Genomic DNA, 26792 nt, shown 5'->3' on the forward strand with positions numbered 1-26792 from the left:
TGAAAAAACGCTTTTTTAAAGAATTTTTCTGAGGAAAACTCAGAAAAACTGAGAGCTCAATGCTCCAGGATCCTCTCAGAAGAAGCCGGAAAAAAGAACTGACCTAACTGTGAACCAACTGTCACCTTCCCTTCACCCCTGAGGCATGGTGGGATACTGGAGGTGCTCAGGGTCTTAAAGGCACGGTGCCAAAGTTTTTATGGTTCTCCTGTGTTAACCTGCATGCAGCCTATTGGCTAAGAATGCTTCATTGTTTTTCAATGTGGTTTTTTCTATTTTTCTCTGATATTTACTGCTGTTTACTTCCCTAAGTCCAGTTTTTGGGGCTTAGGTAGATATTTATGATCTATTTGTGATTTTATAATATAAAAAAAAAAAAAAACTTGCATAGAAATAAAGCATTTTAGCCTATTTATGATTATAGCCTGCATTGCTGTTTTACACATGATAATATGTATGTATTTTATATATATATGCTCCGGGGTCCCCGCACAAGGGCGGGAATATTCAATGTTTATGACTATTGATGAGGATCCCCTGGAAGAGAACCTCTTGTTACAAAATGCTTTTCCATCAAATGTAGTTCTCTTGAGAAATCGCTATCCAAACTGCAGTGCTTTCTAATTCGGGTAGCTTCTCCATAAGGAATGGCTTTAATTTGTGAAAGAGGATGGAAACTTTCAGCATGCAATTTATAGTTGCAGGCCGTAGGTTTCCTGTATGGTTTAACATATTTTATTGTTATTGGCAAATAATGTAATATCAATAAAGTCAACTTGTGTTGTACTGTGTGGAATAGAAAATGTAATAATAAAGGCATTATCATTCAGGTGTTGGATAAATTTGTGAAAAGAGTCAGTCACCAGACCAGAACAGAAGTATATGGCCTATATATCTACCCCAGTATGGAACGTTTTGAATTAGTTCTGGTGGACAGTTTAGCCATAGGTGTATAGTTTCAAAGGATGGACAATATTACTTTCGAAATAGACCAATACTATTAATTCATTCTCTCACCGTTTTTTCTTGTTGTAACGATATACTTAGATACAGTGGAAGAATCTAGAATTATTACAGGAGATACAATTCTAAATGCTTTTCTTACTGATATAAACTTACTTTTCCTTTCCTAAAGAATATTTCTGATACAAGATTTTTCTCAATGGACTTTGAGGTTATCCTCGACAATATATGGCATGTTGCTTTCTCTGTAATAACAAATGATTACTTCTTAGATAATTCTGTGTCTTTGGCTGAATTTTGTCAAATCTTATCACCACTTGGACTGTCTTGGTGAGGCATTTTAATTTTGGGCCTATGTAGACTGGTATATCACAAGCTTGTTTGGAGTGGAGTCTGGCATTTCTATATTTTCTTCCTTCTTCTCATTTGAACCCACTTTCTGTTTTTATTTTACCTTAACTGGTGTGGGACTTTACTATCTGCAATCTTGCCTATACACAGAGGTACACTTACTAGTCTTTGCGAAAATTCAACACAATTATTTTTCTAATGATGGCAATATGGATTTTTACAACAGCTAGATATCCCTGTTATTTTGATTACATCTTACTTTTGTTTTCGTCTGTACATTGATTCTCACAGCCTTGAGAAAGTCTGGATGAAGAAACATGTGTCGGCTGCTGGAAAGAATAAACCTTAAGAAATGACAAGACGTGCTTAAGACTTTCATTGACATACCTGATCACATATATGGACATTTTGCAAACTTTATGGTGTGCCCTGGCAACCTATACAAATTAACTTTGAGTGGTTCTCCAGTGAACGCAACATACACCCCTTGGTGGTTGGGTGTAAACACCAGTGTGGCACCCACTGAACAATTTCTACGATAATCTGGATATCATTCCCCGGCAACTATATGGACACTTGGGATGTGCGAACCTGATAGCATAATCACCTTTTTCTGTATGGTTCATTGGATAAACCTATATCGACAACATAATGCTTATCTTTATAAATACCAAAATGATGTGTTGTACCTTATAAGACCTGTTAGAATATTTACATATTTTTCACTCCTTAGCTGGTGTCCATTTCATGGCATGCCTAACAAAATATTCAAGTATTAATATGTTCAAGAAGAACCACTGTTCTGTGTTCAAATGTTTAAGAACAACATTAAACATTTTTCTTAGGCACTAATAAAGCATGTTGGATGTATGTCAATACTGAAAATAAATAAAGGAGAATCAGGGTAAAGTCATTATGTGTACCATGTAAAACAATTATTTCCCAGTCATAAAAAAATAACAGTGCACCTGCAGGTCTATGACCATGCATGTTGCAGAACTAAGACTTTCAGAAATTTCCAAATCCCAAGACGTAGGCCTCGGAAATGCTAATTTCCATCTTTCCAACTTTTACTAGCTTACTTTTGTGAATTTCTTGTGCAAAGGAGCATCTATGGAAGCACACATTAGGTAAATGAAAAAGTTTGCTGTAACATTTTGAGGAGGATTGTGATTTCTCTAAATTGATGTCCAGAAGAAAACTGAAGGACCAAGTATAATTTAAAATGAGGTGAAAGTAAGACGATGCCTTGAAGATACTGAGATATGGCAAAGCAGTGTCAAAGTGGGCTAGAGTGATGAGGGAAGGGGCTCTTACGGCAGCAGACCAGCAGTCATCTCCAGGGACTTTTCAGTGTAGATCCAGAGAACAACAGAAGGTAAAAGCGCTTCAGGTTTGACATTGGTGACCTCACTTTCAATAAAGGGTAGACATATGTATCAAAGATGGAAACTATGTAGAAAACTCTTAAAGTTAACTTATACATATGAAACAACTTTGCCATTGAGGAATCTACCTCAGTTTCTAAATTTCTATCCAAGTCTACAAAATATTGCCCTAAGTAAAAATCATACAAGATTATCAAACTATCTGCTGCAGACTGTTTCAGTCATTTAAGAATTCTGGACAAAACAAATATTTTTGTTTATGGTACCTTCACGAAACTGATTGTAATCCTAGTTATGCATCACAGGGCTCTTAAGTGAAATCATAAATGTATAGTATTCCTGCCTGCATGTGGGGATCCTGGAACATACTTTTGATTGCAAATGATCGAATATACACACGCCTGAAGGTAACATCTGAAATTTGAAAGCGCTAGTACAGTTATCACAGCTCTTACATGCTATTTCTTCAGAATTACCATTTTAATAAATAAGGCAGTGTTAATGAACAGACTGTTAGGCCTGCTGTGCAAAGACCCCAAAGTCGTAACTATAGAGAAATGAAAGAAAAGCATGGCCAGATAGGCTGGTTGTAAGGCAAAGGTGAAAACATGAACTGTTCCTTTAATGGTTGGTAGCTTCCATATCTTAGTAGGTGAGATACTGGCAAATGCTAACAACCTCAGTTCTTTGAGGAGCTTATGCAAATGTAAAATTAACTAAACCTCATTTTGCCATTGAAATGGAGAAACTGGAGAGGAGGTGGAATATGAATAACTTAATTGAAGTTTCCTACGTTGCAGAACTGTGATTAGTAAGTAGCAATCCTTCTGTGTCATGGATTGCCATGAATGTAGAATAGAATAGGAAAATCACACAAAAAAAAAAAAACCTGTGGTCTCTAAATTTGAACAGCGAGAAATCCTAGTACTTTGACTAAGTCACACACCTTAAACAAAGGCATTTCACACAGCAGCCTGATCAGCTACTATTCCCACACTAGAGCTTGATTCTAAAAAGTAATTTCTAATAGATACTTCTAACCTCAGATTTCACCGGAAGTTCCTACAAGCAGTGCCCCCACACCCTGCTCAGCGGGGTCAGGCGGCATCTTGTTCCTCCCTGGATTTGAGGGAACAGAGCTGCATTAAGGTGCCATCCCTGTAGACTGACGTCAGCTCCTCTGCAGTAGCTGCATATGCCCAGAATGGACAACATATCCATTTAGAATCTCAATAATTAAAGCTTTCATGGAAGGTCTGAAACAAGTCATTCCCACTCGGGTGCCACCAGCCCCCTCTTGGAACCTCAACATTGTACTCGCTAGACTCATGGGTCCCCCACTTGAGCAGCTTCACTCATGCTCACTTAAAATTCTCTCACGGAAGGTGGCTTTCATTGTCACCATCACTTCACTTAAATGTGTTGGTGAGCTCCAGGCACTAACCTCAGAAGAGCTTTCCTTCCAAATTCATATAGACAAAGGAGTTTCAAAAACTAATCCTATATTTCTTCCTAAGGTGGTTTACCAATTTCACCCAACTCTATTGAGCTACCAGTTTTTTCTCACAACAATATTCTGTTGCGGAAAGATCTTCACATGCTAGATGTCAGAAGAGCACTAATATGCTTCATTGACAGAACTAAAGTTTTAAGGAAAACTAAGCAACTCTTTGTATCCTTTTCTCCACCTCATAAAGGCAACCCAATATCCTAATCTGGCATAGGCAGATGGATAGTCATACGTATTCAAACTTGCTTCAGTAAGGCCAAAAAACCTTTACCTGTTTCTCGCAGAGCACACTCAACTTGCAAAAACCAAGCTACTACAGCTTTTCTTGAAAACATTCCCAAAGATAACATTTTTAGGGCAGCTACATGGTCTACACCACACACCTTCACTAAACGTGTTGATATTTTAGCATGTCAGCAAGCCGGTGTAGGTCAGGAAGTGCTAAAGGACACATACCACATGATGTTCATTTGTAGCCTTAAGTCCGTTTCTGCCAGGACACCACACAAAAAGTGAAGACCTAGTCCTGTTTTTCCTGAAAGAATAACTAATGAACAATGTTCTACGTCAGTCACAAAGTTGTTTCAAAACATTTGTTTGTATTAAACATCCAGTAAAATAACTAATATTCAAATTTCAAAGAGATCAACTATCAAAAATGTAAAAATCCAGATCTCAGTCCTAAAAAAAGTATGAGATATGTAAGCTGTTGGCTCCTTCAAGAAGCAGTGCAAAATAAGCTTTTCATTACTGTGGCCTCCCTGGCTGTATTACACTTTGCCTCTAATTGCTTTTATTTAGGGACCAAATAAGTTCATATGCAGCAATTTGGTATAGTATATCCATCAAAATGCAAAGAACCTAGTTCATGGTAGGCTTAGATCTGCATTAAAAGCCAGTTTTTAGAGTAAATAAATTCATTTATTAATTAAAATGGCATTTTTTTACCCACACCAGGGCAGGGCTAGTTAAGACTTTGAGAAAAATCTACTACGCAGAACCGTACAGAGGGCCCTAGGAACTTCAAATAGACAAATACATGTATGCAGTGAGGTTGAAAAATAAGCCATGTTAAGCCTTGTAGAGCTGCTGTCTTTATCATGCGGCTACAGCTAATGAACCCAGGGTTTCCATTAGAATAGTCATCTAGTGGTGTTATGCTCTGGATATTTCATTCTGCTCCATTTCTGGATAGTGGAAATATCATGTTTAATAAGCAATGAGTATGTTATTCTAGTGTCTAGGAGCTTAGCTGGAAGGAACTTATTGAACATTTCCATCAGCTATATGGTACACTGGTGTATTTGAGGGGTAAGCAAAGATTATCAGTTCACAAAACTTACTTAAAATGCAGCCTTTCTAAGGAGAATGCAGATTAAAAAAAAAAAAGTAAGTAGGCTCCAGGTAGAAAATGGTAGAGGGTGTGTTTCCGGAATGCCACTGAAAAGCAGTCATCCAGTTGTTCTCCACTGTTGACATGAGCAACATTGCAAAATTGCATGACAATTTCACAATGATGGGAAATTAAACCCATTTTCTTACTGGTTTCTTTGCGTTGCTGGAGTTGCTATCCTTATTGTGGCAGATACCAAGCTCACTATAGTACAACACCAAGCCAAGACTCCCAATAAGACCTTTATTTTTAGTCCCAGCACCTTCACAAAGTTACCAAAATTCTACACTGCTGGGTGCTCACAAACCATCCTTTCAATACTATCATAGAAAGGTCCTCCATTGTGATTTCCTGGTGTGAGATCATGACCAACTGGTGTTTCTCCTTTGTGAGGTTAAACTGTTGCACTCCATTCTTTGTTGTTTAAAGCATGTTTCAACAACATGCATATATCTTACATGAGCATAGTTGAATTCTGTGGGTGTGTTACAAACTAGCCTGTGTAGATGTGCTCAGATGTTCTGCATCTGTCTGAGTTGTCCAGTTACGTTCTCGTTATGCTGTATTTATGCTTCCATGGAAATCTGTTTCTGGGAGGACCTGCATCAGGTTCCTGGGTGGCTTGTATACAATTAAGGCAATTTCCGTGAAATCTTTTCTTAATTTCCTATCTCTACAGAATATTGTATATGTACTTACATTGTTCGAGTTGTACAAATTATGGGTGATATGGATAACAAAGCATATGTTCTGTATACTGCTCTGTACTGTGAGAAGTTTACTCTGGGCATTTTGTATACATAATCAACATTTATTTCAACATGTCTGGCATCCTTTTTCAACAACATCCCCATTAGGTATGTTTAAACTGCTGGCATGATACATCATACAAGGCACAAACCCTTAAGCAAGAACACTGCAATATTAAAAGATGATGCTTGGCCACTCCACAAAGGAAACTTAGGAGCCCATTCACCTAAACATCATATGAAAAATAAATGCACCAACTATTGCAAACTTGGTAACAGCCTTGCAAATGCATCAAGTAGATCAATTAAATTGAAAATCAACCACTGCACACGTGACAAGAAATAAAGTAAAAGCAGAATACAGATCCAGCTCAAACCTCTGCATATCAACACATTTAAAATTAAAGAACTCACTTTATAAGAGCTGCAATTATTTGAACATTCAGTGCTGATCCACTCATAAAACGATCATGTAGACTTTGAAACCCATTTAATGTGCCAAATTTGTTGATGAGATCCACTAGCCAACCCTGAAAAAAAAAAAGAAATTGTGTTTACTGGCATTTACATGTTTAGCATAAGTAACTATCATCAGTTTAGAGAGGATGCAAACATACCTCACTTTACAACAATTAGCTTTTTTTTTTATTCCATAACTGGGGCTAATACCAGAGGCATGTATAAATAATGCTTCCACACTAGAAAAAAAGTTTAAGGAGAAAATGAGGAGATTGCTTGTACATGATTACTCCAGACCTTTGTTTTCTTTTTATCAGGTGTAAACGCAAACCAAACAAATCACACAAAATGCACATACTTGAAAAAAATTGAAGACCAAGACTAGATAAGGTGTATTCCAATGTAAAAATAGTTTAAGGCAGAAATGGGTTTTACTGGTAGCTGTTGGAACTGAAATGAGTTGACTGATTCCATAATTACTATAGGGTGTATATTAAGAAAATATGCCTTCTCAGGATTTGATTAGTGCTATAACATGCCACATTGGGGGTGGTTTACCTTCCACTTTTTTTTTTTTTTTTTAACACCACCATCCACTTGAAAAATCCAAGACAAAAAGCCAATTTAATATTAACTACAGCAACCACAAAGGGCAATGGGTCTTTAAGGCTTTTCAATGGTGAGCACAACTAATTATGAAGAGGAAAGAACTGTGCTAATTCAGCCATTTTTAATTTTACCCTAGTTGATATTTTCAGCTTAAGGTCCACATTCTGCAAATAAACTGCATATAAGAGTTTGCCCCACTGCTATTGCAGTCTTCGATTTCATATTGATACAGTAATACTGGGTAAACGAATAAGTGGATTTCGAATTCACTTTATTGCATCCATCATTTAGACTTAATCCATCAAAATGGCTTTAACAGTCATTCCTTTCATCAAATGAGCAACAACTGAGCCATTGATAGGCCTGCTCATGATCTCACAAGCAAGAATAATGCATGAAGAAAAAAAAACATTCAGCAACAGTTTGACAGAGGTCTGTCTCTATTTAACTGTCCAAAGTGGCAAAAATCAGATTATGAAAAACTCTATGTTTTAAGTTAACTATAAAGACATGTCTGTGAATTCTAAGACCATTCAGCAGTAGATGACAGATTTGGAAAAAAGCCAGCAATACAATGCATGTAGTTGAATGGAAAGAAAATTATTTCAGAATGAATGGTGGCTTTCCTTCATGACAACTGTTGTTCTGAAAACCTGTGAATAGGTTCAAAAGGTGATTTCATCAATGCAGCTAAAACTGTGTTTAATTCCCAAGTTGGAGAAATCTTCACCAGGTTAACAATTGGAAACCCATCATCAACTGATTATGATCTCTGAGAATAAAGATTGTTAATCAGCCATTTTTAAATGATTGGAAACTGCTTCTAAATTAACTGTGATAGAAAAGAAAAGCAATCCTGCATGCATCAGGTGCGAAATAATAGCAGAAATTGAGAAAGTGACATATTTAAAGGATGTAGCTTCTAGGACTGAAGCCAAAGTAAAGGATCTTTGGCAATTCATATTAAGACTTTGGAGCGGGTGGTGCTCTTGCAGTAGTTTATGGCAATCATCAGAATTGTCCAAAGTACATAAGTCCAGGTGTGAGGAGCCAAGCTGTTAGATGCAGACTGCGGGTTGTCATGAAGAATGTTTGCAGCCTTACAAGTCAGCATACGAGAAACTGGCTTGGACTGCACTGAAGTGCATTCTGCTATACTGCAAAGCTATGCAAATCAAATGTCTTTTCAGATACACTGGTCTAATTGGAATTACTTGCCATGATTTCCCATAGCTTGCAAAGAACCCCAAAAACCAGTGGGATTAGGGAGAACTCATAAGGAATATGTTTCTTACCCTGTAAGCATCTGTTCATGGCATGTAGTACTGTAGATTCACATGCTCCGCATAATCCTGCCATCTAGTGTTTGGGTCTGGATGTCTGCAAGTTGCTTTTCTTCAAAGAAATTATTTTAAGTCATGGGGTAGAGTGACTACTCCTTCTCAGTGATACTCTACAAGGGCATCAACTCTACTGACAGACTGTTTTCCTCCAGGAGGGTGTGGATAGAGTGTAGAGGAAGTGTAAGTCATAAGATGTTCATGCAAGAAAGGGTAGAATAAACTACAACAGCCACAGGTGTCCGGGGAGGAGTGTGGGTGCATGTGAATTTACAGCACTACATGCCAACATATTCTTTTTGAGGCATGTGTGGCTGATACACATGCTCTGCACAGAGTGTAAAGCAGTCCCCTTCAAAAGCGGTGGCTAACCTGTGGGTGTTGCAGTTGTTTGGAAAAGAGTATGTAGCACTGCCTGATCTACACTGGTTTGTTGGCGCACTAAAACATCCACACAATAATGTCTGGTGAAGGTGTGTCATGTGGACATATACCTGCTTTGCATTTGTCAGCTATGGGAATATTTCCTAGAGAAGCCATAGACACTCCCTTTTTCCTAGTAGTGTGCGCTTTAGGAGGCGTAGGTAACCATATTTTGGCTTTAGCGTAATAAGTCTGGATGCATTTAACTATCCATCTGGCTATGCCTGATTTGGATCTAGGGTTGCCTTTATGTGGCAGAGAAAAAGCAACAAAGAGAGTTTTAGTTTTCCTGAAAGTTTTAGTTCTATTAATATAGAACATAAAGTCACTTTTAACATCTAATGTATGTAGAGCTCTTTCCTCAACAGTATCTGGTTGAGGGAAAAAATGGTAACTCAACTGATAAAATGAGGTGAAATTGAGAAACCAATTTAGGAAGTAATGTAGGGTTGGTGCAGAGAACCACTCAATCCCTATGTAATTGGAAGAAAGGTTCTTCCAAAGTTAAAACCTGGAGCACACTAACACGTGTAAATGAAATGGACACTAAAAATGCCACCTTCCAAGAAAGAAATTGAAGGAGGCGTGAGTATAGGGGGTCAAATGAGGGCCCATACGTCTTGTGAGATTAACGTTAAAGATCCATGAGGGTGTGGGTGGATCCCATGGTGGAATAACTCTTTTGAGCCCCTTCATGAAGGTCTTAATCACTGGTACCTTGAACAAGAAAAGGTGTTGTCTATTTTGTAGATAGGCAGTCACTGCAGCCAAATGTGATCTTACATACGTGAATGCTAATCCTGTTTTTTGTAAATGGAGTTAACAGACAATGTTTTGTACTGTAGTTGTGAAAGGGTTGATTTGTTCTGAGTGACTGTAACAGACAAAGCGTTTCCACTTTGCTGCATAGCAAGCTTTAGTGGTAGGTCTACAGGCTTCTTTAAGAATGCCTCACATTCTTTTGGCAACTTTAAGTAACCAAAGTCTATGACCTCAGGAGCCAAATTGCTAGGTTGAGAGTCTTGGCATCTGTGTGCCCCATTCCTCCATGGTTCGGAGGGAGAAGGTCCAGACTGTTGGGGAGCTTCTCCGGTGGAACTACGGGAAGTTCCGGTAGTGCTGTGAACCAGGTTTCACACGCCCATGTGGGAGCTACAAGGATCATTATAAGCGACATTTGACTGAGCTTCCAAACCAGAAATGGAAGGAGTTTCTGTATTTAATATATTGCTGTCATACTATGGTCAGGGCTAGGACAATCTTGTGAATTAGGTGAGGAAGGACAGTATGGAGACCGTGGTGACTGGTATCTCAAACACCCTGTATAGTGAGATTGTTCAGATGTGCACTCCAACCCGTCAGTGAGACGTCTGTTGTGAGAGTTATGTGGGGGGGGGTAACAGGGTCGAGAACAGGCCACCCTCTCAACTTGTTTTTGGGATTCCACCACTGCAGAGTGATACATTTCGTGGTTTACCAACATTAGAGCCTGTAAAAGACGATGTGACTAAGAGCACTGACGAGCCAGACATTGCTTAAACGGGCCCATGTGAAGACTGGCATGGAGTACTATAGCAATACAATAAACCATCATGCCTAGAAGACGTGTGACTGCATTCACTATTATCTGCTGGTTTAGTTGAAAGAGAGGTAGTAGTGCCTGAAAGTTCTGAACTATGTTGGAATTGGGATAGGCTATCCTGATGTGTGTTAAGAACTGCACCTAGATATGATTCTATCTATAGAAGTTGCAGTTGAGATTTGGGAAGATTGACTAACTCCCAGGTTGTTAGGTAGGTTTATTGTTACCTGGGTATGCTGTTGACATTTTTCGTGCAACGTGGGAAAAGTCAGTCGTCCAGATAGGCAAAGACGTGTACTTGTTGTCTGCGGAGAAGTGCCACTAGTACTGCTAAGCATTTGTTGAAAGGAGGAGTAAAGAATATTCTGCTGAACATCAGGCTTAAAGCCATAGATACACAGCCACAGATGTCACAAAGGAGTACACTTGTGTTAATAGTCCTGGCTACAGTGTCAACAGAGTCTAGGGCAGATCTATTACGGGAAATAAGTTTCCTTTCTGCAACAAATTCCTGACCCCTTTTCCTGTGCTCATTTCTGAGATACTGGAAGACTTCATCCATCTTGTTCCAGGGAGCATGGTCACAGAGCGCTAATAACCCCATGCAACTGGCAATGCACTGTTGGTTACACGACTGTGCAGCAACCCGTTTGCCTGCAGCATCTACCCTTTTACTTTCCTTACCAGGCAGCGGACTGTCACCTTATGCCTGTGAATTAGTCTGCTTTCTGGCACTTGTTATCAAGAGGGAGTCAGGTGGTACTTGTCCTCTTATGTATACTGGGTTGGTGGGTGAGGCCTTGTATCGCGCCCCAAAGCCCCCCCCACCCCCGCCCCCACCCCTGGCCCCCAAATCGACCCTAGGGGATAATAACTTGCCTTGAAAGGGTCTTTAAAAATATCCTCCATATGGTGGAGCATGTCTTTCAGCGTTGGAGGGTATTGTGTGCCTTGGTGTGTTGATGACAGTTTCAAACGAGAAATCCTCTTCTGGAGGTTCTTTGTTAAACTATACTCAATGAAATATAGCCACCCAACCTATAAGCTCCAGATATGTTTAGTCATCTGGAGGTGAGTGGTGTGCTGGGTACAGGTCTGTGTCACCTGGTGGGCCTACCTCATCGAGTCCTAGGGGGCAGTGTCTTGGGCCACATGAAAGGAGTCATCTGCTGGGTCAGGTAGTCCGGTGTCATCTGCAGGGGAGCCTTGAGGGGAATGACCAATTGCTCTACATCATAATGCGGTGAATGAAGCAGGTCTGTAATAGGTGTTGGAGGTTGTGCAGGTGGTGGAGGCAACTGAGGTAGTGGAGGTGGAAAAGGCGGTGTTGGCAGCAAAGGACTGATGGCCTTGTCCGACAAATTATTTTTGTTTGGGATGGGCATGTTCAAGGCCTCCTGAAATGAGTTGTCTCTTGGGAGGTGGTGGTTTGGCCTATATCCTTCCAGTCTTTGGTTGGATCTGGATCGGTTCCTGTTTACAGTCCAGTCTTTCCTCCAGTTTGTGGAGAATAACTTCCACAGCTGACTCTGCAGTCTTTTTCGGCACCGATTTCAAGGTTTAAGTTCCAGAGCGGAGTTTCTGTTTTGGTGCCGAAAGGGTGGACGCCAAGGAACGTGCCAACCCAGTGGGGATGGTGCAGAGGAGGTTGTCAGCAACGACGCATTCGGCTTTGGGTGGAGGGTTCATTCACTGACACGCCCTTTGAGACTGCAATTGATTTGCGAGGTGTCATATGAGCCACAGCTTGTGGATTTGCTGGCTGCAACGACATCGGGTACACAGAATATTCCTACTTTCCCAGTTTATCCGGCGCTGAAGGCAACCACACAACTCTGCCCCGTGGATCCTTCTGCCAACTTGTCAGCTGCCTAAGTGGAATCCTACATGGTCTCATTCTCTGCAGGAACATGATTAGTGTTAAAATTCGACCATTGGGTTTTCTAAAATAAAACATAATACCAATTGTCCTATTCATTTGGCCTGTCTGTTGGCCTGCTTGACTACTCAACTTGGACATTTGTCTCTTATGTGTGTTTTTGGCTATGCTTTTAGAGTGTTTACACTTTTATTAGAGCATTTTTAAATATCATGGCTTGGATTTGGTACCCTTGTTCTGGCAATAGGGGAGGGTGTCATGGGTCCATTTTAGTTAGTTGCTTGGGCACTGTGGTAGCTTAGCCTAGGCTTTCGACCTTTTACCCAGTTATTATGCTCTTTTGTGTTTATTCATTTAATTTTCTTAGAACCTATAGTGGTATTGTGTTAATTCCAATATCAGCTGCTCTTCTGCAAAAACATAATTATCAGTGCTATGGATGATATACTTTGCATCATGTTCTATTACTCAGAATCACAAGAACAGAATGTGAGGTACACAATAATATTTTGTATTGCTGGCCCCAAGCCTGCGTAAACAGTCCATCGCTTAGGTACATACCTGTGTTAGGCTTCTGTGCATGAACATAAACATTCCCACTATAAAAACATCTTGTAGGATAAAGAGCCTTAGAAGGACTCCCAGCCAGAATTTCCATCCATGCTGCATGCCGGTTTTCGGCCAACCTCAGACTTTGTATCTTCACAGATCTCGATCTGGAGACTGGTGGCCTGACTTTGTGCCAAGGTGACGGGGTAGGATGTGCTTCTCTTGGACACTGTATGGACAGTTTGGCTTACATCACCATGCTCCTGCTTAGGGGCTAGAGATTAGGCTTTTAGGTAGGAATTGTATACTCATGTTAGGACAACATATTGGGGTTGTTTATATTCACATCTGTAATTTTCACTATCCTGATTTTGTTATTCCTCATTATCCTAATCATTGCAGCACATGCCTTTTATCATAGATTACAGACTTTTCAAGAAATGCATTGAAAAATGTCCTGCATCTCTTTTCTTGCCTGTGTGTGTCTATATGAGACTTGCATGTGGAGAGAAGAGGGTGAGACTTTTTTCCACCACGATTTCCCTGAGGGGTTTTCAGAGTCTATGAAAGGCTGCCACAAATCACCTTGACCAGTTGGGTTTTGGTGAAGTGCTGCTTACTACTGATGAATCTTTGTAGAGTGAAACTGAAATATGACAACCTGATATTTCTTACAATATGGAGCATATATTGATAAGATGTCTACATGAACTTGCATTGCCTTGTGCCTTCGGGCAATCTGTGTGTCTTTACACCATCGCTTCACTCAAACCCCATGTTTTGTATATACCTTTCTGTATTGCCTACTTAAAAAAAACTGATATTTTATCTTTACTCTCCCAGTTTATCAGAGATGAAAAGTACTTTCAGCCACTTGGCCCACAATAGTCTGTTGACAGGCCGTAGCATCTACACAGTAATGTTTGGTAAATGTATGCTCTGTAAACAGCGAAGCTGCTTTACATATGTCAGCTATAGGTATGTTTCGTAAGAAGGCCGCAAAAGCTTCTTTAAGCGAGAAAAGTGAGCTTTTGGAGGGATGGGGAGGGTTCTTTTAGCTTTAGCATTTTAAGTTTAGATGCATTTGACAATCCAACATGAAATGCCCGATTTAGAAATGGCCTTACCTTTTGGTTGTCGTGAAAATGATACAAAAAGTTGTTGTTTTTCTGAAAAATCTAGACCTAGCGATCTAAGATACGAGGGCCCTTTTCACATCTAAAGTGTTGACTGAGTCAGGTTGTGGGATAATGAAAATGTCACTTACCCAGTGTACATCTGTTCGTGGCATCAGTCGCAGTAGATTCGCATGTTCTGCAATAGCTCGCCATCTGGTGTTGGGCCGGAGTGTTACAAGTTGTTTTTCTTCGAAGAAGTCTTTCGAGTCACGGGACCGAGTGACTCCTCCTTTTGTCTCCATTGCGCATGGGCGTCGACTCCATCCTCGATTGTTTTTCCCCGCAGAGGGTGAGGTAGGAGTTGAATTGTAGTAATAGTGCCCATGCAATGGAGTGACTAAGTATGCACCTATTTAAGGTTGAGATGATACATATAGAAATAATTGAAGGTAACTTCCAAACTGCTACAGGCTCCCGGGGAGGCGGGTGGGCACATGCGAATCTACTGCGACTGATGCCACGAACAGATGTACACTGGGTAAGTGACATTTTCAGTTCGATGGCATCTGTCGCTGTAGATACGCATGTTCTGCATAGACTAGTAAGCAGTTATTTCCCCAAAAGCGGTGGATCAGCCTGTAGGAGTGGAAGTAGTCTGAAATAATGTCCTTAATACGGCTTGACCTACTGTGGCTTGTTGTGCGGATAACACGTCTACACAGTAGTGCTTGGTGAATGTGTGAGGCGTAGACCATGTGGCTGCCTTACATATTTCTTGCATTGGGATGTTTCCTAGAAAGGCCATGGTAGCACCTTTCTTTCTGGTTGAGTGTGCCCTTGGTGTAATGGGCAGCTGTCGTTTAGCTTTAAGGTAGCAGATTTGGATGCATTTAACTATCCATCTGGCTATACCTTGTTTTGAAATTGGGTTTCCTGCGTGAGGTTTTTGAAATGCAATAAAGAGTTGTTTAGTCTTTCTGATGTTTTTTGTTCTGTCAATGTAATACATTAATGCTCTTTTGACATCTAATGTATGTAGTGCCCTTTCAGCTACGGTATCTGGCTGTGGAAAGAACACTGGAAGTTCCACTGTTTGATTTAGATGGAACGGTGAAATAACCTTTGGCAAAAATTTAGGATTGGTCCTCAGGACGACTTTATTTTTGTGTAGTTGTATAAAAGGTTCTTGTATAGTAAACGCCTGAATCTCGCTTACTCTTCTCAGGGAAGTAATGGCGATGAGAAATGCCACCTTCCAGGTTAGGAACTGTATGTCGCAGGAGTGCATGGGTTCAAAAGGTGGACCCATAAGTCTAGTTAGGACAACATTTAGGTTCCATGAAGGAACAGGTGGTGTTCTTGGTGGTATAATTCTCCTAAGGCCCTCCATGAATGCTTTAATGACTGGTATTTTATATAGGGAAGTTGAATAGGTAGTCTGCAGGTATGCAGATATTGCTGCAAGGTGAATCTTAATGGAAGAGAAAGCTAGGTTAGATTTTTGTAAGTGAAGCAAGTAACCCACTACATGTTCTGGAGTTGTGTGTAATGGTTGTATTTGATTAATATGGCAGTAGCAAACAAACCTCTTCCATTTACTTGCATAGCAGTGCCTGGTGGATGGCCTTCTTGCTTGTTTTATGACTTCCATACATTCTTGGGTAAGTTGTAAGTGCCCGAATTCTAGGATTTCAGGAGCCAGATTGCTAGATTCAGCGATGCTGGATCTGGGTGTCTGATCTTTTGGTTGTGCTGTGTCAACAGATTTGGCCTGTTGGGCAATTTGATGCAGGGTACCACTGATAGGTCTAGCAGCGTTGTGTACCAGGGTTGCCTTGCCCAAGTTGGTGCTATCAATATGAGTTTGAGTTTGCTTTGACTGAGTTTGTTTACCAGGTAAGGAAGGAGAGGGAGAGGAGGAAAAGCGTAAGCAAATATCCCTGACCAGTTCATCCATAGGGCATTGCCTTGGGATTGTTTGTGTGGGTACCTGGATGCGAAGTTTTGGCATTTTGCGTTCTCCCTTGTCGCAAACAAGTCTATCTGAGGTGTTCCCCAGAGTTTGAAATAAGTTTTCAGAATTTGGGGGTGAATTTCCCATTCGTGGACCTGTTGGTGATCTCGAGAGAGATTGTCTGCGAGTTGATTTTGTATCCCTGGTATAAACTGTGCAATTAGGCGAATTTGGTTGTGAATTGCCCAATGCCAAATTTTTTGTGCTAGCAGGCTTAACTGCGTGGAGTGCGTCCCTCCCTGCTTGTTTAGATAATACATTGTTGTCATGTTGTCTGTTTTGACGAGAATGTATTTGTGAACGATTATTGGTTGGAAAGCTTTTAGTGCTTGAAAAACTGCTAGAAGTTCTAGGTGATTGATATGCAGTTTTGTTTGATGTACGTTCCATTGTCCTTGTATGCTGTGTTGATCGAGGTGTGCTCCCCACCCTGTCATGGAAGCATCTGTTGTTATTACGTATTGTGGCACTGGGTCTTGGAAAGGCCGCCCCTTGTTTAAATTTATGTTGTTCCACCACAGAAGCGAGAGGTAAGTTTGGCGGTCTATTAACACCAGATCTAGAAGGTGACCCTGTGCTTGAGACCACTGTGATGCTAGGCATTGTTGTAAGGGCCTCATGTGCAGTCTTGCGTTTGGGACAATGGCTATGCATGATGACATCATGCCTAGGAGTTGTAATACCATCTTTGCCTGTATCTTTTGTGTTGGATACATGCGTTGTATGATGGTGTTGAAATTTTGAATTCTTTGTGGACTTGGAGTGGCTACTCCCTTTGATGTGTCTATTATGGCTCCCAGGTATTGTTGTACCTTGCGTGGCAGAATTTTGGATTTTGTGAAATTGACGGTGAACCCGAGTTTGAAGAGGGTTTGTATGATCTGATTTGTGTGATTTGAGCACTGTATGAACGAATGGGCCTTGATTAGCCAGTCGTCCAAATATGGGAACACATGTATTTGCTGCCTTCTTATGTGTGCAGCGACTACCGCTAGACATTTGGTAAAGACTCTTGGAGCGGTTGTTAATCCGAAAGGCAGTACCTTGAATTGGTAATGTATTCCTTTGAATACAAACCTTAGGTATTTCCTGTGAGATGGGTGTATTGGTATATGGAAATAAGCATCCTTGAGGTCTAAAGTTGCCATGTAGTCGTGTAGTTTTAGCAATGGCAATACTTCTTGTAGTGTGACCATGTGGAAGTGGTCTGATTTGATGAATGTGTTCACTACTCTGAGGTCTAGGATTGGTCTCAGCGTTTTGTCCTTCTTTGGTATCAGAAAGTACAGTGAGTAAACTCCTGTGTTTATCTGTGTGTTTGGCACTAATTCGATTGCATTCTTTTGCAATAGTGCCTGCACTTCTATCTCCAGGAGATTGGAATGGTGTGTTGTTAAATTTTGTGCTTTTGGTGGTATGTTTGGAGGGAATTGTAGAAATTCTATGCAATAACCATGTTGGATAATTGCTAGAACCCAAGTGTCTGTAGTGATTTCCTCCCATGCTTTGTAATAATGACCTATTCTTCCCCCCACTGGTGTTGTGTGGAGGGGGTGAGTGACATGTGAGTCATTGTTTAGTAGTAGGGGTTTTGGGGCTTTGAAATCTCCCTCTATTTCTAGGGAATTGCCCTCCTCTATATTGTCCCCGAAAACCTCCTCTATACTGTCCCTGGTAAGTGGACGGTGTTGCTTGTGAGGTGCTGGCTTGTGTGCTTTGACCCCGAAACCCCCCTCGAAAGGGCGTTTTACGGAATGTGCTGTAATTCCCTCTGCTCTGCGGGGAGTAGAGTGCGCCCATGGCTTTGGCAGTGTCCGTATCTTTTTTGAGTTTCTCAATCGCTGTGTCCACTTCTGGACCGAACAGTTCTTTTTCATTAAAAGGCATATTGAGAACTGCTTGTTGAATCTCTGGTTTAAATCCAGACGTTCGGAGCCATGCATGCCGTCTGATAGTTACAGATGTATTAATTGTCCGTGCAGCTGTATCTGCAGCGTCCATGGAGGAACGTATCTGGTTGTTGGAGATGGTCTGTCCCTCCTCAACCACTTGTTTCGCCCTATTTTGGAAGTCCTTGGGCAGATGTTCAATGAGATGTTGCATCTCGTCCCAGTGGGCTCTGTCATAGCGCGCAAGTAGTGCCTGGGAGTTCGCGATGCGCCACTGGTTTGCAGCTTGTGCTGCGACTCTTTTACCAGCTGCATCGAACTTGCGGCTTTCTTTATCTGGGGGTGGTGCATCTCCAGATGTGTGAGAGTTGGCCCTTTTCCTAGCTGCTCCTACAACAACAGAGTCTGGTGGCAGCTGTGTAGTGATGAAAACCGGGTCCGTAGGAGGCGGCTTATACTTCTTTTCCACCCTTGGCGTGATTGCCCTACTTTTGACCGGCTCCTTAAATATGTCTTTTGCGTGCCGGAGCATACCAGGGAGCATAGGCAGGCTTTGGTAGGAGCTGTGGGTGGAGGAGAGTGTGTTGAACAAGAAATCATCCTCGACCTGTTCTGAGTGGAGGCTTACGTTATGAAATTGTGCTGCTCTGGCCACCACCTGAGAGTACGCGGTGCTGTCTTCTGGTGGAGATGGCTTTGTAGGGTAGGCCTCCGGGCTGTTATCTGACACTGGGGCATCGTATAGGTCCCATGCGTCCTGATCTTGGTCACCCTGGCTCATGGTGGTGTGAGCTGGGGAGTGAGATGGAGTTTGTGCTGGTGAAACGGTAATCACGGGCGGAGGAGAGGGTGGTGGTGTAATTCTTTTAACCACTTTTGGTTGTGGTGCTTGTTCCGTCTGGAACTCCAACCTTCTCTTTCTCCTAATGGGGGGAAGGGTGCTTATTGTACCTGTCCCCTGCTGAATGAAGATACGCTTTTGCGTATGGTCCACATCAGTTGCTTGTAGCTCTTCCTCAAACCTATGCTTTTGCATTTGGGAGGTTAGCGAGTGCTCTTCTGTATAAGAGCCTGAAGCTGGGTCGCTTGCAGTTTGTTTCGGCGTTGAAACTTTGTCTGCGTGTTTTTTCGGCTCCGAGGTGACTTTTTTCCTTTTCGGGGCCGAAACCTCTCGGCGCCGATCTGTTTCGGTGCCGCTGTCTCGGCGTCGAGCCGTGTCCACACCGGCATCTCGGTGTCGAGGCTTGTCTCCAGCACTTTCTCGGTCCCGAGAAGGCTGCGTGCCGGTGTCTCGACCGGAGTCGGACGATCTCGGCACTGTTTTGGCCTTTTTCGGTGCCGACGGTCGGTCACCGAATTTATGGGTGGAGCCATGGCCTGGTGGCAGTGGCGTCCCCTGGGCCTTGTAAATGTTTCTTTGTGTGGTTTTCGACGTCTTACTCACGGTTTGTGTGTCGTCGAATCCTTCGGAGTCTGAGTCTTGGAACGAGAAGGTACCTTCTTCTTCCTGTTCCTCGAACTCCCGTTGGGCTGTCGGTGCGGACGCCATTTGAAGTCTTCTGGCTCGACGGTCTCGGAGTGTTTTTCGGGACCGGAACGCACGACAGGCCTCGCAGGTGTCTTCGCTGTGCTCAGGTGACAGGCACAGGTTGCAGACCAAGTGTTGGTCTGTGTAGGGGTATTTATTGTGGCATTTGGGGCAGAAACGAAACGGGGTCCGTTCCATCGGCGTTCTTCAGCACGCGGTCGGGCCGACCAGGCCCCGACGGAGGATCGAAAAACTACCCCGAAGGGCACCGGAGCTCTTCGATCTTCGATGCGGTGTGGAATCTAAGTACGCCGATCCCGAACGCAACAATACCGACGAAAATCTTCCGAAATTAGCTAATTTTCCGTTCCGAAACTCGGAGCGACAGGAACACGTCCGAACCCGATGGCGGAAAAAAAACAATCGAGGATGGAGTCGACGCCCATGCGCAATGGAGACAAAAGGAGGAGTCACTCGGTCCCGTGACTCGAAAGACTTCTTCGAAGAAAAACAACTTGTAACACTCCGGCCCAACACCAGATGGCGAGCTATTGCAGAACATGCGTATCTACAGCGACAGATGCCATCGAACATACAGGTTATTCTGATGTAGGTGGAACTGAGATACCACCTTTGGGAGGAATTCTGGATTGGTACATAATACCACTTTATATTTACGTAGTTGGAAGAATGGTTATTCTAAAGTTAATGTCTAAAGCTCACTAACGTGTAAGGGATGTGACTGCATTTAAAAATATTACCTATTAGAGAGATGCGAGGGGACTGGAGTGTAAGGAGGCAAATGAAGAACCCATTAGCTTTATTAACACAGTGTTAAGGGTTTCCTAGTAGGTTCTGGTGGTACCCTAGGAGGAATAACTCTTAAAACCCACTAGGAAGGCTTTAATTACAGGACTCCTGTGTAAAGAAGTGTGTTGTCTGTTTTAGAGATCAGCGGCTATAGCTGCAAAGTGTAGCCTTTTGAATGTAAAAGCTAATCCAGAAGTATGCAAGTGAAATAAATGACACACAATATCCTGCAATTTTGCTCTCAGGGGATAAATTTGTCTTTAATGACAATGGTGAACAAATCTTTCCCACTTTGCCAAATAACAAGCCCTAGTACTTCAGGATCCAGATGGCAAGATTGAGGGACCTGGGGTCAGGGTTTCTGACTTGTCTTGGTTATGTATGAGAAGGTGCTGCCTATTGGGCAGTATTTCATGGAGAATTACAGTTAGTTTTAGGAGTGTGGTGAACCATTGTTGTTGTGTCCGTGAGGGAGCCTCTAGGATCAGGGTGAGAGATGTCTGCAGAAGGTTGTGCACTAAAAACTGAAGCATTAGGAGAGGTAGAAAAGCGTAACCAAATATCCCGGACCAACTCATCCCTAGTGCATTGCCCCTGGACTGTGGGTGTGGAAACCTAGAGGCACAGTCTGGGAAACTGGTGTTTTATGCTGTGGCAAAAAAGTCTATGTGTGGGGTCCCCAGCGTGGGAAGAATGGGTGTAGGACCTTCAGGTCGAGCTCCCACTTGTGGACTTGGTGGTGAATCCTGCTGATGATATCTGCAAAGTTTTCGTCTGCTAACAGGTGAATGCTGTACATGAGAGCCCATTTCCATATGTCGTAGCTAGATAAGATAACTGAGATGACCTGGTGCCCGCCCTGTTTTTGCAGATTATATATCGCACTCATGTTGTCTGTTTAGATCAGGATTACGTTGGCAATGAGATGGGGAAGAAATGTAAGTGCTAGATGAACAACTAGCAATTCCAGGTGATTGATATGTAGATGTGTTTGACTGGTTGTCAGGTGTCCCGGAAGAGTTAGAACCTGTGAATGTGCCCCCCAAACTGTGAAGGAAGCTTCCGTTGTACTTATTTTTGGTGGCGGCTGGTGAAATTTTAAAGTGATGAGGTGTAAAAGTCTGGGTAAAGCAAGCAAGATCAGTGGACAAACATGGGGTCTATGGTGGGTCCTCCTCCCAAGACAAAAATTTTAAAAAGATTGACAAATGGTGCATTTCAAAGGAAATACATTTAGTGAGAAAGAAAACAAGTTACTTACCTGTAACTACAGTTAACCAGTATTGGTATCTTTCATAAATTCAAATGCTTGAATCATCCCCAAAGTGAGAGTCCCACAGTATCCTAAAAAGCAATAAGTAAAATTGTTTTGTAGGTTATAATGCTAGCAAACACAAACAAAGCCTCTCCATGTCTTTTTGTAAAAAAGAACCAAACTTGACTTATGACCAATCAGGCACCGGCACCCTCACCCTCTAGAATATTCCCCAAAGAGGCTCATTCCCTCAGATTTTCTTGCACTTGAGTCAAGAGTATGTAATGGAAAGGAAATGTGAACCTCAAAGCGGAGGAAGGAAACCTCCTCTTATAATCATGTAACCTAGATTGCAAGTCTTGAATTAAGGAGGAAGGCACTTGCACAGTGTCTCTCAGCTGATGTAATAGCTCATAATAACATCTTTGATGTGTATAATAAGACTGATACTGTTGCTCGTACTCATCATCTTCCTCCTGATATTTGACATGCAACTGGGATGGGCTGTGTCCATCACCAAACGGCCTATCACCCTCCGACGCCTCCCAGTCTAGCAGGCGACTAGGAAGTAAGGTTGTTACCTTACTAGGTGATGCGTCTGCAGGGTAAACGGTGGATCTAGACAGTGTTGTAATCTTCACTGTGGCTTGAAGATCAGGAGATCCAGAAGAAATGGGGCTCACGCTTTGACTGACAGGAACTAGTGGCATTGTCAACGATATCGTTATCGATGAAGCCGCCGACTATGGTCTTGTCGACAGTGTTGGTGCCATTGACTGTTTTGTCGCCGACGACAGTCTCGTCGAAGGTGGTATCGTAGACGGAGCTCTCGTCGACGATGGTGTCGACAAATGTGCCCTTGCCGTCGGCACTCTCATAGAGCGAAGTGACTGATGGTGATGCCCTCGTCGAACCCCTCAACTAAATCTTTTCTGAAGCAGATTTTGTCGGCGGCTCCGACAATGGCTGTGTCTTATCAGTGACTCTGACTGAAGGAATTTGAGCCTTTAAAACCGTCGACGGTCTCGTCGACAAGACAGTGGGGACGGTAGCTGTGGTAACAATCGTCACTGTCGCCGATGGTAGTGTCGTAGTCGACTTGAATTTAAGCAAAACCTTTCTAGAAGTGGTAGATTCTGATGACGAGAACGGTGGCGGGATTCCTTCCTGCAATGAGGAGAGGATGGCTCGGAGGAAGTTGAGCCTTGTAATGTCTTAGCACCCTCTTTAAGGTGCATCTTGTGGTGTTACCTGCGTTCCTCAGTTGCCCCAGGTCCGCAGATCTGGATCATTTATGAGGCTTTCCTGAATCACTCTTAGCCTGTAACCATATCAACAGTCTTCCTTCTCTGTCTCTAAGGGTCTTAGCAGAGAAGGTGTGGCATATCTTGCAGTCTTTTACCTGATGTAGAGGATGCAGGCAATATTAACAGTCTTTATGTGGATCATCCAGATGTAGCCTTTTCTTGCCACATGTCTTACAAGGACAAAAAAGGCCTTTCCTGGAAGTATCAGACATCTTCTGAAGTAAAGAGTTGTTTTGAGAGGAAAAAACTGAGCAGAGATCAGGGGGACTCCTTTCACACAACGTGCGGTAGAAAATATGAGGGAATTACACTCTTTGGGGAATAATCTAGAGGGTGCTGGCGCCTAATTGGTCATAAGTCAGATTTGGTTCATTTTTGTGTTTGCTAGTATTATAGCCTATGGAAAAATTTTACTTACTGCTTTTTAGGATACCGTGGGACTCCCACTTCGACAACGGGGATGATTAAAGCATGTGAATTTATGAAAGATCCAATACTGGATAAACAAGGTTGATAAAGCAGTGGGAATGTAAAGTCTTGAAATATTAACCACATTAAAAACTGCCCCATATCTTACTGCATTAATATGTTCACTGTTGACTTTAATGTGCAAATTGTACACTGCAACAACTTCAGGCCCTATAAAGTGTGTGACCCAGTGTCTTGCACTGCATGCAGCATCAACTTTAGAAGACAATGCTCCAGCAAGACATCAGAAAGAGCCCACAGCTGTTGGCTGCAATCAGTCATACAGAGATAGATGCAGACAGGTATTTGAGAGGAATGTAAAAAAGTGGGGGTCTCTCTAAAAAAATGCAAAATAAATGTGATTCCTGTAGTGCACCACCTGTATTCTGGTTTCTCTCTGAGATGTTATTACATCCAGAAATATAACACAACAACTGACATACACCTTAAACCTGTCAGTACTGTTGGCTTTGTCAGTGGTTGTTAGCTCCTTAGGATAAACAAGTAACAACAATGATTAGTTATAAATATTTAACATTGGAAATATTTCAATTCTGAAATTGTGAGACTGTTGAGTTATATTGAGGCCTGTGGAGGGAGTAGGGTTTGCAGTTGTGTGCTTTATGTTTGCCCTTTTTCTCTTCACATCTCAGCCATCTGCACATCAACCTCATCTCTCCTTTTCAGCACCCTCTTTTCACTCTCTACTGAGTGCACTTCCTCTCATCTCCCTCATTTTACCTCCCTAAACATACACTGCTCTCATTCACAGTTAAGCATGTTATTTCCTTTTGCCCAATAACTATTTTGACCTCTGTGCGCCCTCTTCACACACACTAATACTGAATTTCAAATGTAACTGGGATACATGAGCATTGTTCTACGTGCTCTGCAAAGGCGCCAACACATTGACAGGTACTTTGCTTTACCTTCAGCCTCAGCGTCCGAGTTCTCAATCAAAGCCCCTCTTAAACACATGGCATGAGTCAAAGTGTGCACTATGCAAGAGTAAATCAATGCACGAAAAACATACAGAAACAGAGCATGATGAAACAGCTCACTCTCTTGGAGAATGCAACAATAAGTAAAGCATGTGAAATAAGAGGTACTACATCGCTTTTTAACGTTCATTGTTTGCATATCAATCCATCCTTTTGACATTAATGCTAAGGGCATGCCGATTGGGCCAGTTTTAAAGCCATACAGTAGATAAGTGCCTTTGCTTTATGCACATATTTTTTTACCTTTGCGCTAGAGTCTGATATTTGGATCATTTTCATGAGGGAACAAGAACTCCGATGGTCTTTTGGATCAATCTCATGAGGGAACAAATACAGCAGCTCCACTTCTAAAGGAGCCAGCAATCTGCAGCTTGGGTCTGGGGTGTCACAGTGTGGGAGGTTAGTGTGACAAGAGATCTCAGTGCAAAACAAATAACAGAAGATTAGTATTATAACACTTACCTAAGCCAAGGTACTAAATCACACATGCTTGAATCCACTTCTACTGCGTGACAAGTGGAGAAAGGGTGGGATCTATGCCTGTGAATGACAGACGGCTGCCCTCACGCAGGGATTAAGACTTCAACGCCCCGAACCATGACACTAACAGCATCAATGGCCAATAATGGATCCTACCATAGACTACAATGGAAATTAAGGGCCTTGGAGCTGTCAGCCCTACGTCGTGCGTCACAGTGTAGAAAGCTGATTTACTGCCTGACTTCCGTCTCTTGCTTCAAGGTGAGGCAGGCCAGGAAGCCTGGAACAGACAATACAGACTTAAATGCATTGATTTGTTTAGAGTTGTGATTGAGTCTCTGAACAAATCTATTATTTTTTACTATAAAAGTGTAGGAAGTTCAGAGGGGCGCAGCCCTTCAGCCCTAAAGGAGAAACTGACCCTAGGTATTTGTGGAACTGGGTCCAGGAAAGGCCATCCCTTTGGGAGATCAGAGCAGTAAGCCTGACGACTCATCAACACTATATTTTCTCATTACCCTTTGAGTCCACAGATGCATAAGGCACTCCTGCAACGGACACATATCAAGTCTGGCCTAAAGTACTGTGGCTAAGTATGAAGCCATGGTCCCTAGGAGATGCATAACTGTCCTCACTGTTATATGCTAATGAGGTTGAAACTGTGGAATGAGTGTTTGAAAGGACTGAATGCAGGTGGAAATTTGGGTAAGCTATCCGTTTCTTAGAGTTGAGGACAGCTCCAAAATAAGGTTGTATTTGAAGGAGTTTGTTGGATCGATGGTGAAGCCTAATTGGTGAAGTAGGTTTATGGCGGCCTGTGTGCTCAAAACACTTTTGATGGGTTGTGCTATTGATGAGCCAGTTTAAATATGGGAAAACGTTTATGTTTTGCCTGCATAGATGAGCAGCTACCACTGCAAGACATTTTTTACCCTGAATAGGAGCACTTTGATTTGAAGGTTTTGCCCATTTAGTACAAACCGGAGGTATTTGCGATGGGTTGGGTGAATTAGAATGTGGACGTATACATCCTTCAGGTTGAGTGCAGCCATCAAGTCACTTTGTTGTAGTAATGGGATGACACCTTGTTGGGAGATCTTGTGGAAATGCTCTGAGAGAATGCACCTGTTTATGGGTCTGAGGTCCAAGATTGGTCTTAAGGACCTAACTTTTCTGGGTATAAGGCAATAAAGTGAATAGACTCCTGTGCCTTGCTGCTGTACTGGTAAAGGTTAAATGGCTGCCTTTTCTCTATTTATAAGTTCCTGAACTTTCTTTTTGGGCAAATGTTGATAGTCTGCTGACAGTCTGTGCCTGCGGGGTGGAAGTTTGGAGGTGTGTAAGTGAGCGCTAGAAAGTAATCATGTTGGATAATATCCAACCTCCATTGAGTTGATATTCCGCTGTGCAGGAAAGAACCATTGTAACCTCCCCCTGACAGGTGTAGTGTGATCAGAGGGAGATGGGGAGAAATATGTTTGGCAAGTCAAGGCTTGGTTGTGGAGGTTTTGGTAAAATTGCCTTTGCCTCTGTCCTTGGAATAGATTCCTCTATATGAACCCCTGTGATATCCCTTTGGGGGTGACGTCCGATTAGGTGCTTTATGGTATGATGTGGAGGTTTTAGGGGAGGTTCTTTTTATATTTTCGGCAGAGTTGTAATGGGGTTTCGGCTCGGAAGCTTTTGGTGCCAAAGGTCAGTTCGAGTCCGATATGGTGTGCCTAGGG

The 26792-nt window shown here is 42.3% G+C and overlaps 1 protein-coding gene across 4 annotated transcripts in view; it reads right to left on the minus strand.

Annotated features, from left to right (window-relative positions):
- USP9X (ubiquitin specific peptidase 9 X-linked) overlaps window positions 1–26792 on the minus strand; it is a 1493361-nt gene that overhangs the window by 1211345 nt on the left and 255224 nt on the right. For all 4 annotated transcript variants that reach the window (XM_069204214.1, XM_069204212.1, XM_069204215.1 and 1 more), the window contains exon 7: window positions 6769–6884. In XM_069204214.1, coding sequence (XP_069060315.1) covers window positions 6769–6884 — 116 coding nt within the window. The remainder of the gene's footprint in view (window positions 1–6768; window positions 6885–26792) is intronic.

This window comes from Pleurodeles waltl, chromosome 8, assembly GCF_031143425.1.
Source record: "Pleurodeles waltl isolate 20211129_DDA chromosome 8, aPleWal1.hap1.20221129, whole genome shotgun sequence".
NCBI lineage: Eukaryota > Metazoa > Chordata > Amphibia > Caudata > Salamandridae > Pleurodeles > Pleurodeles waltl.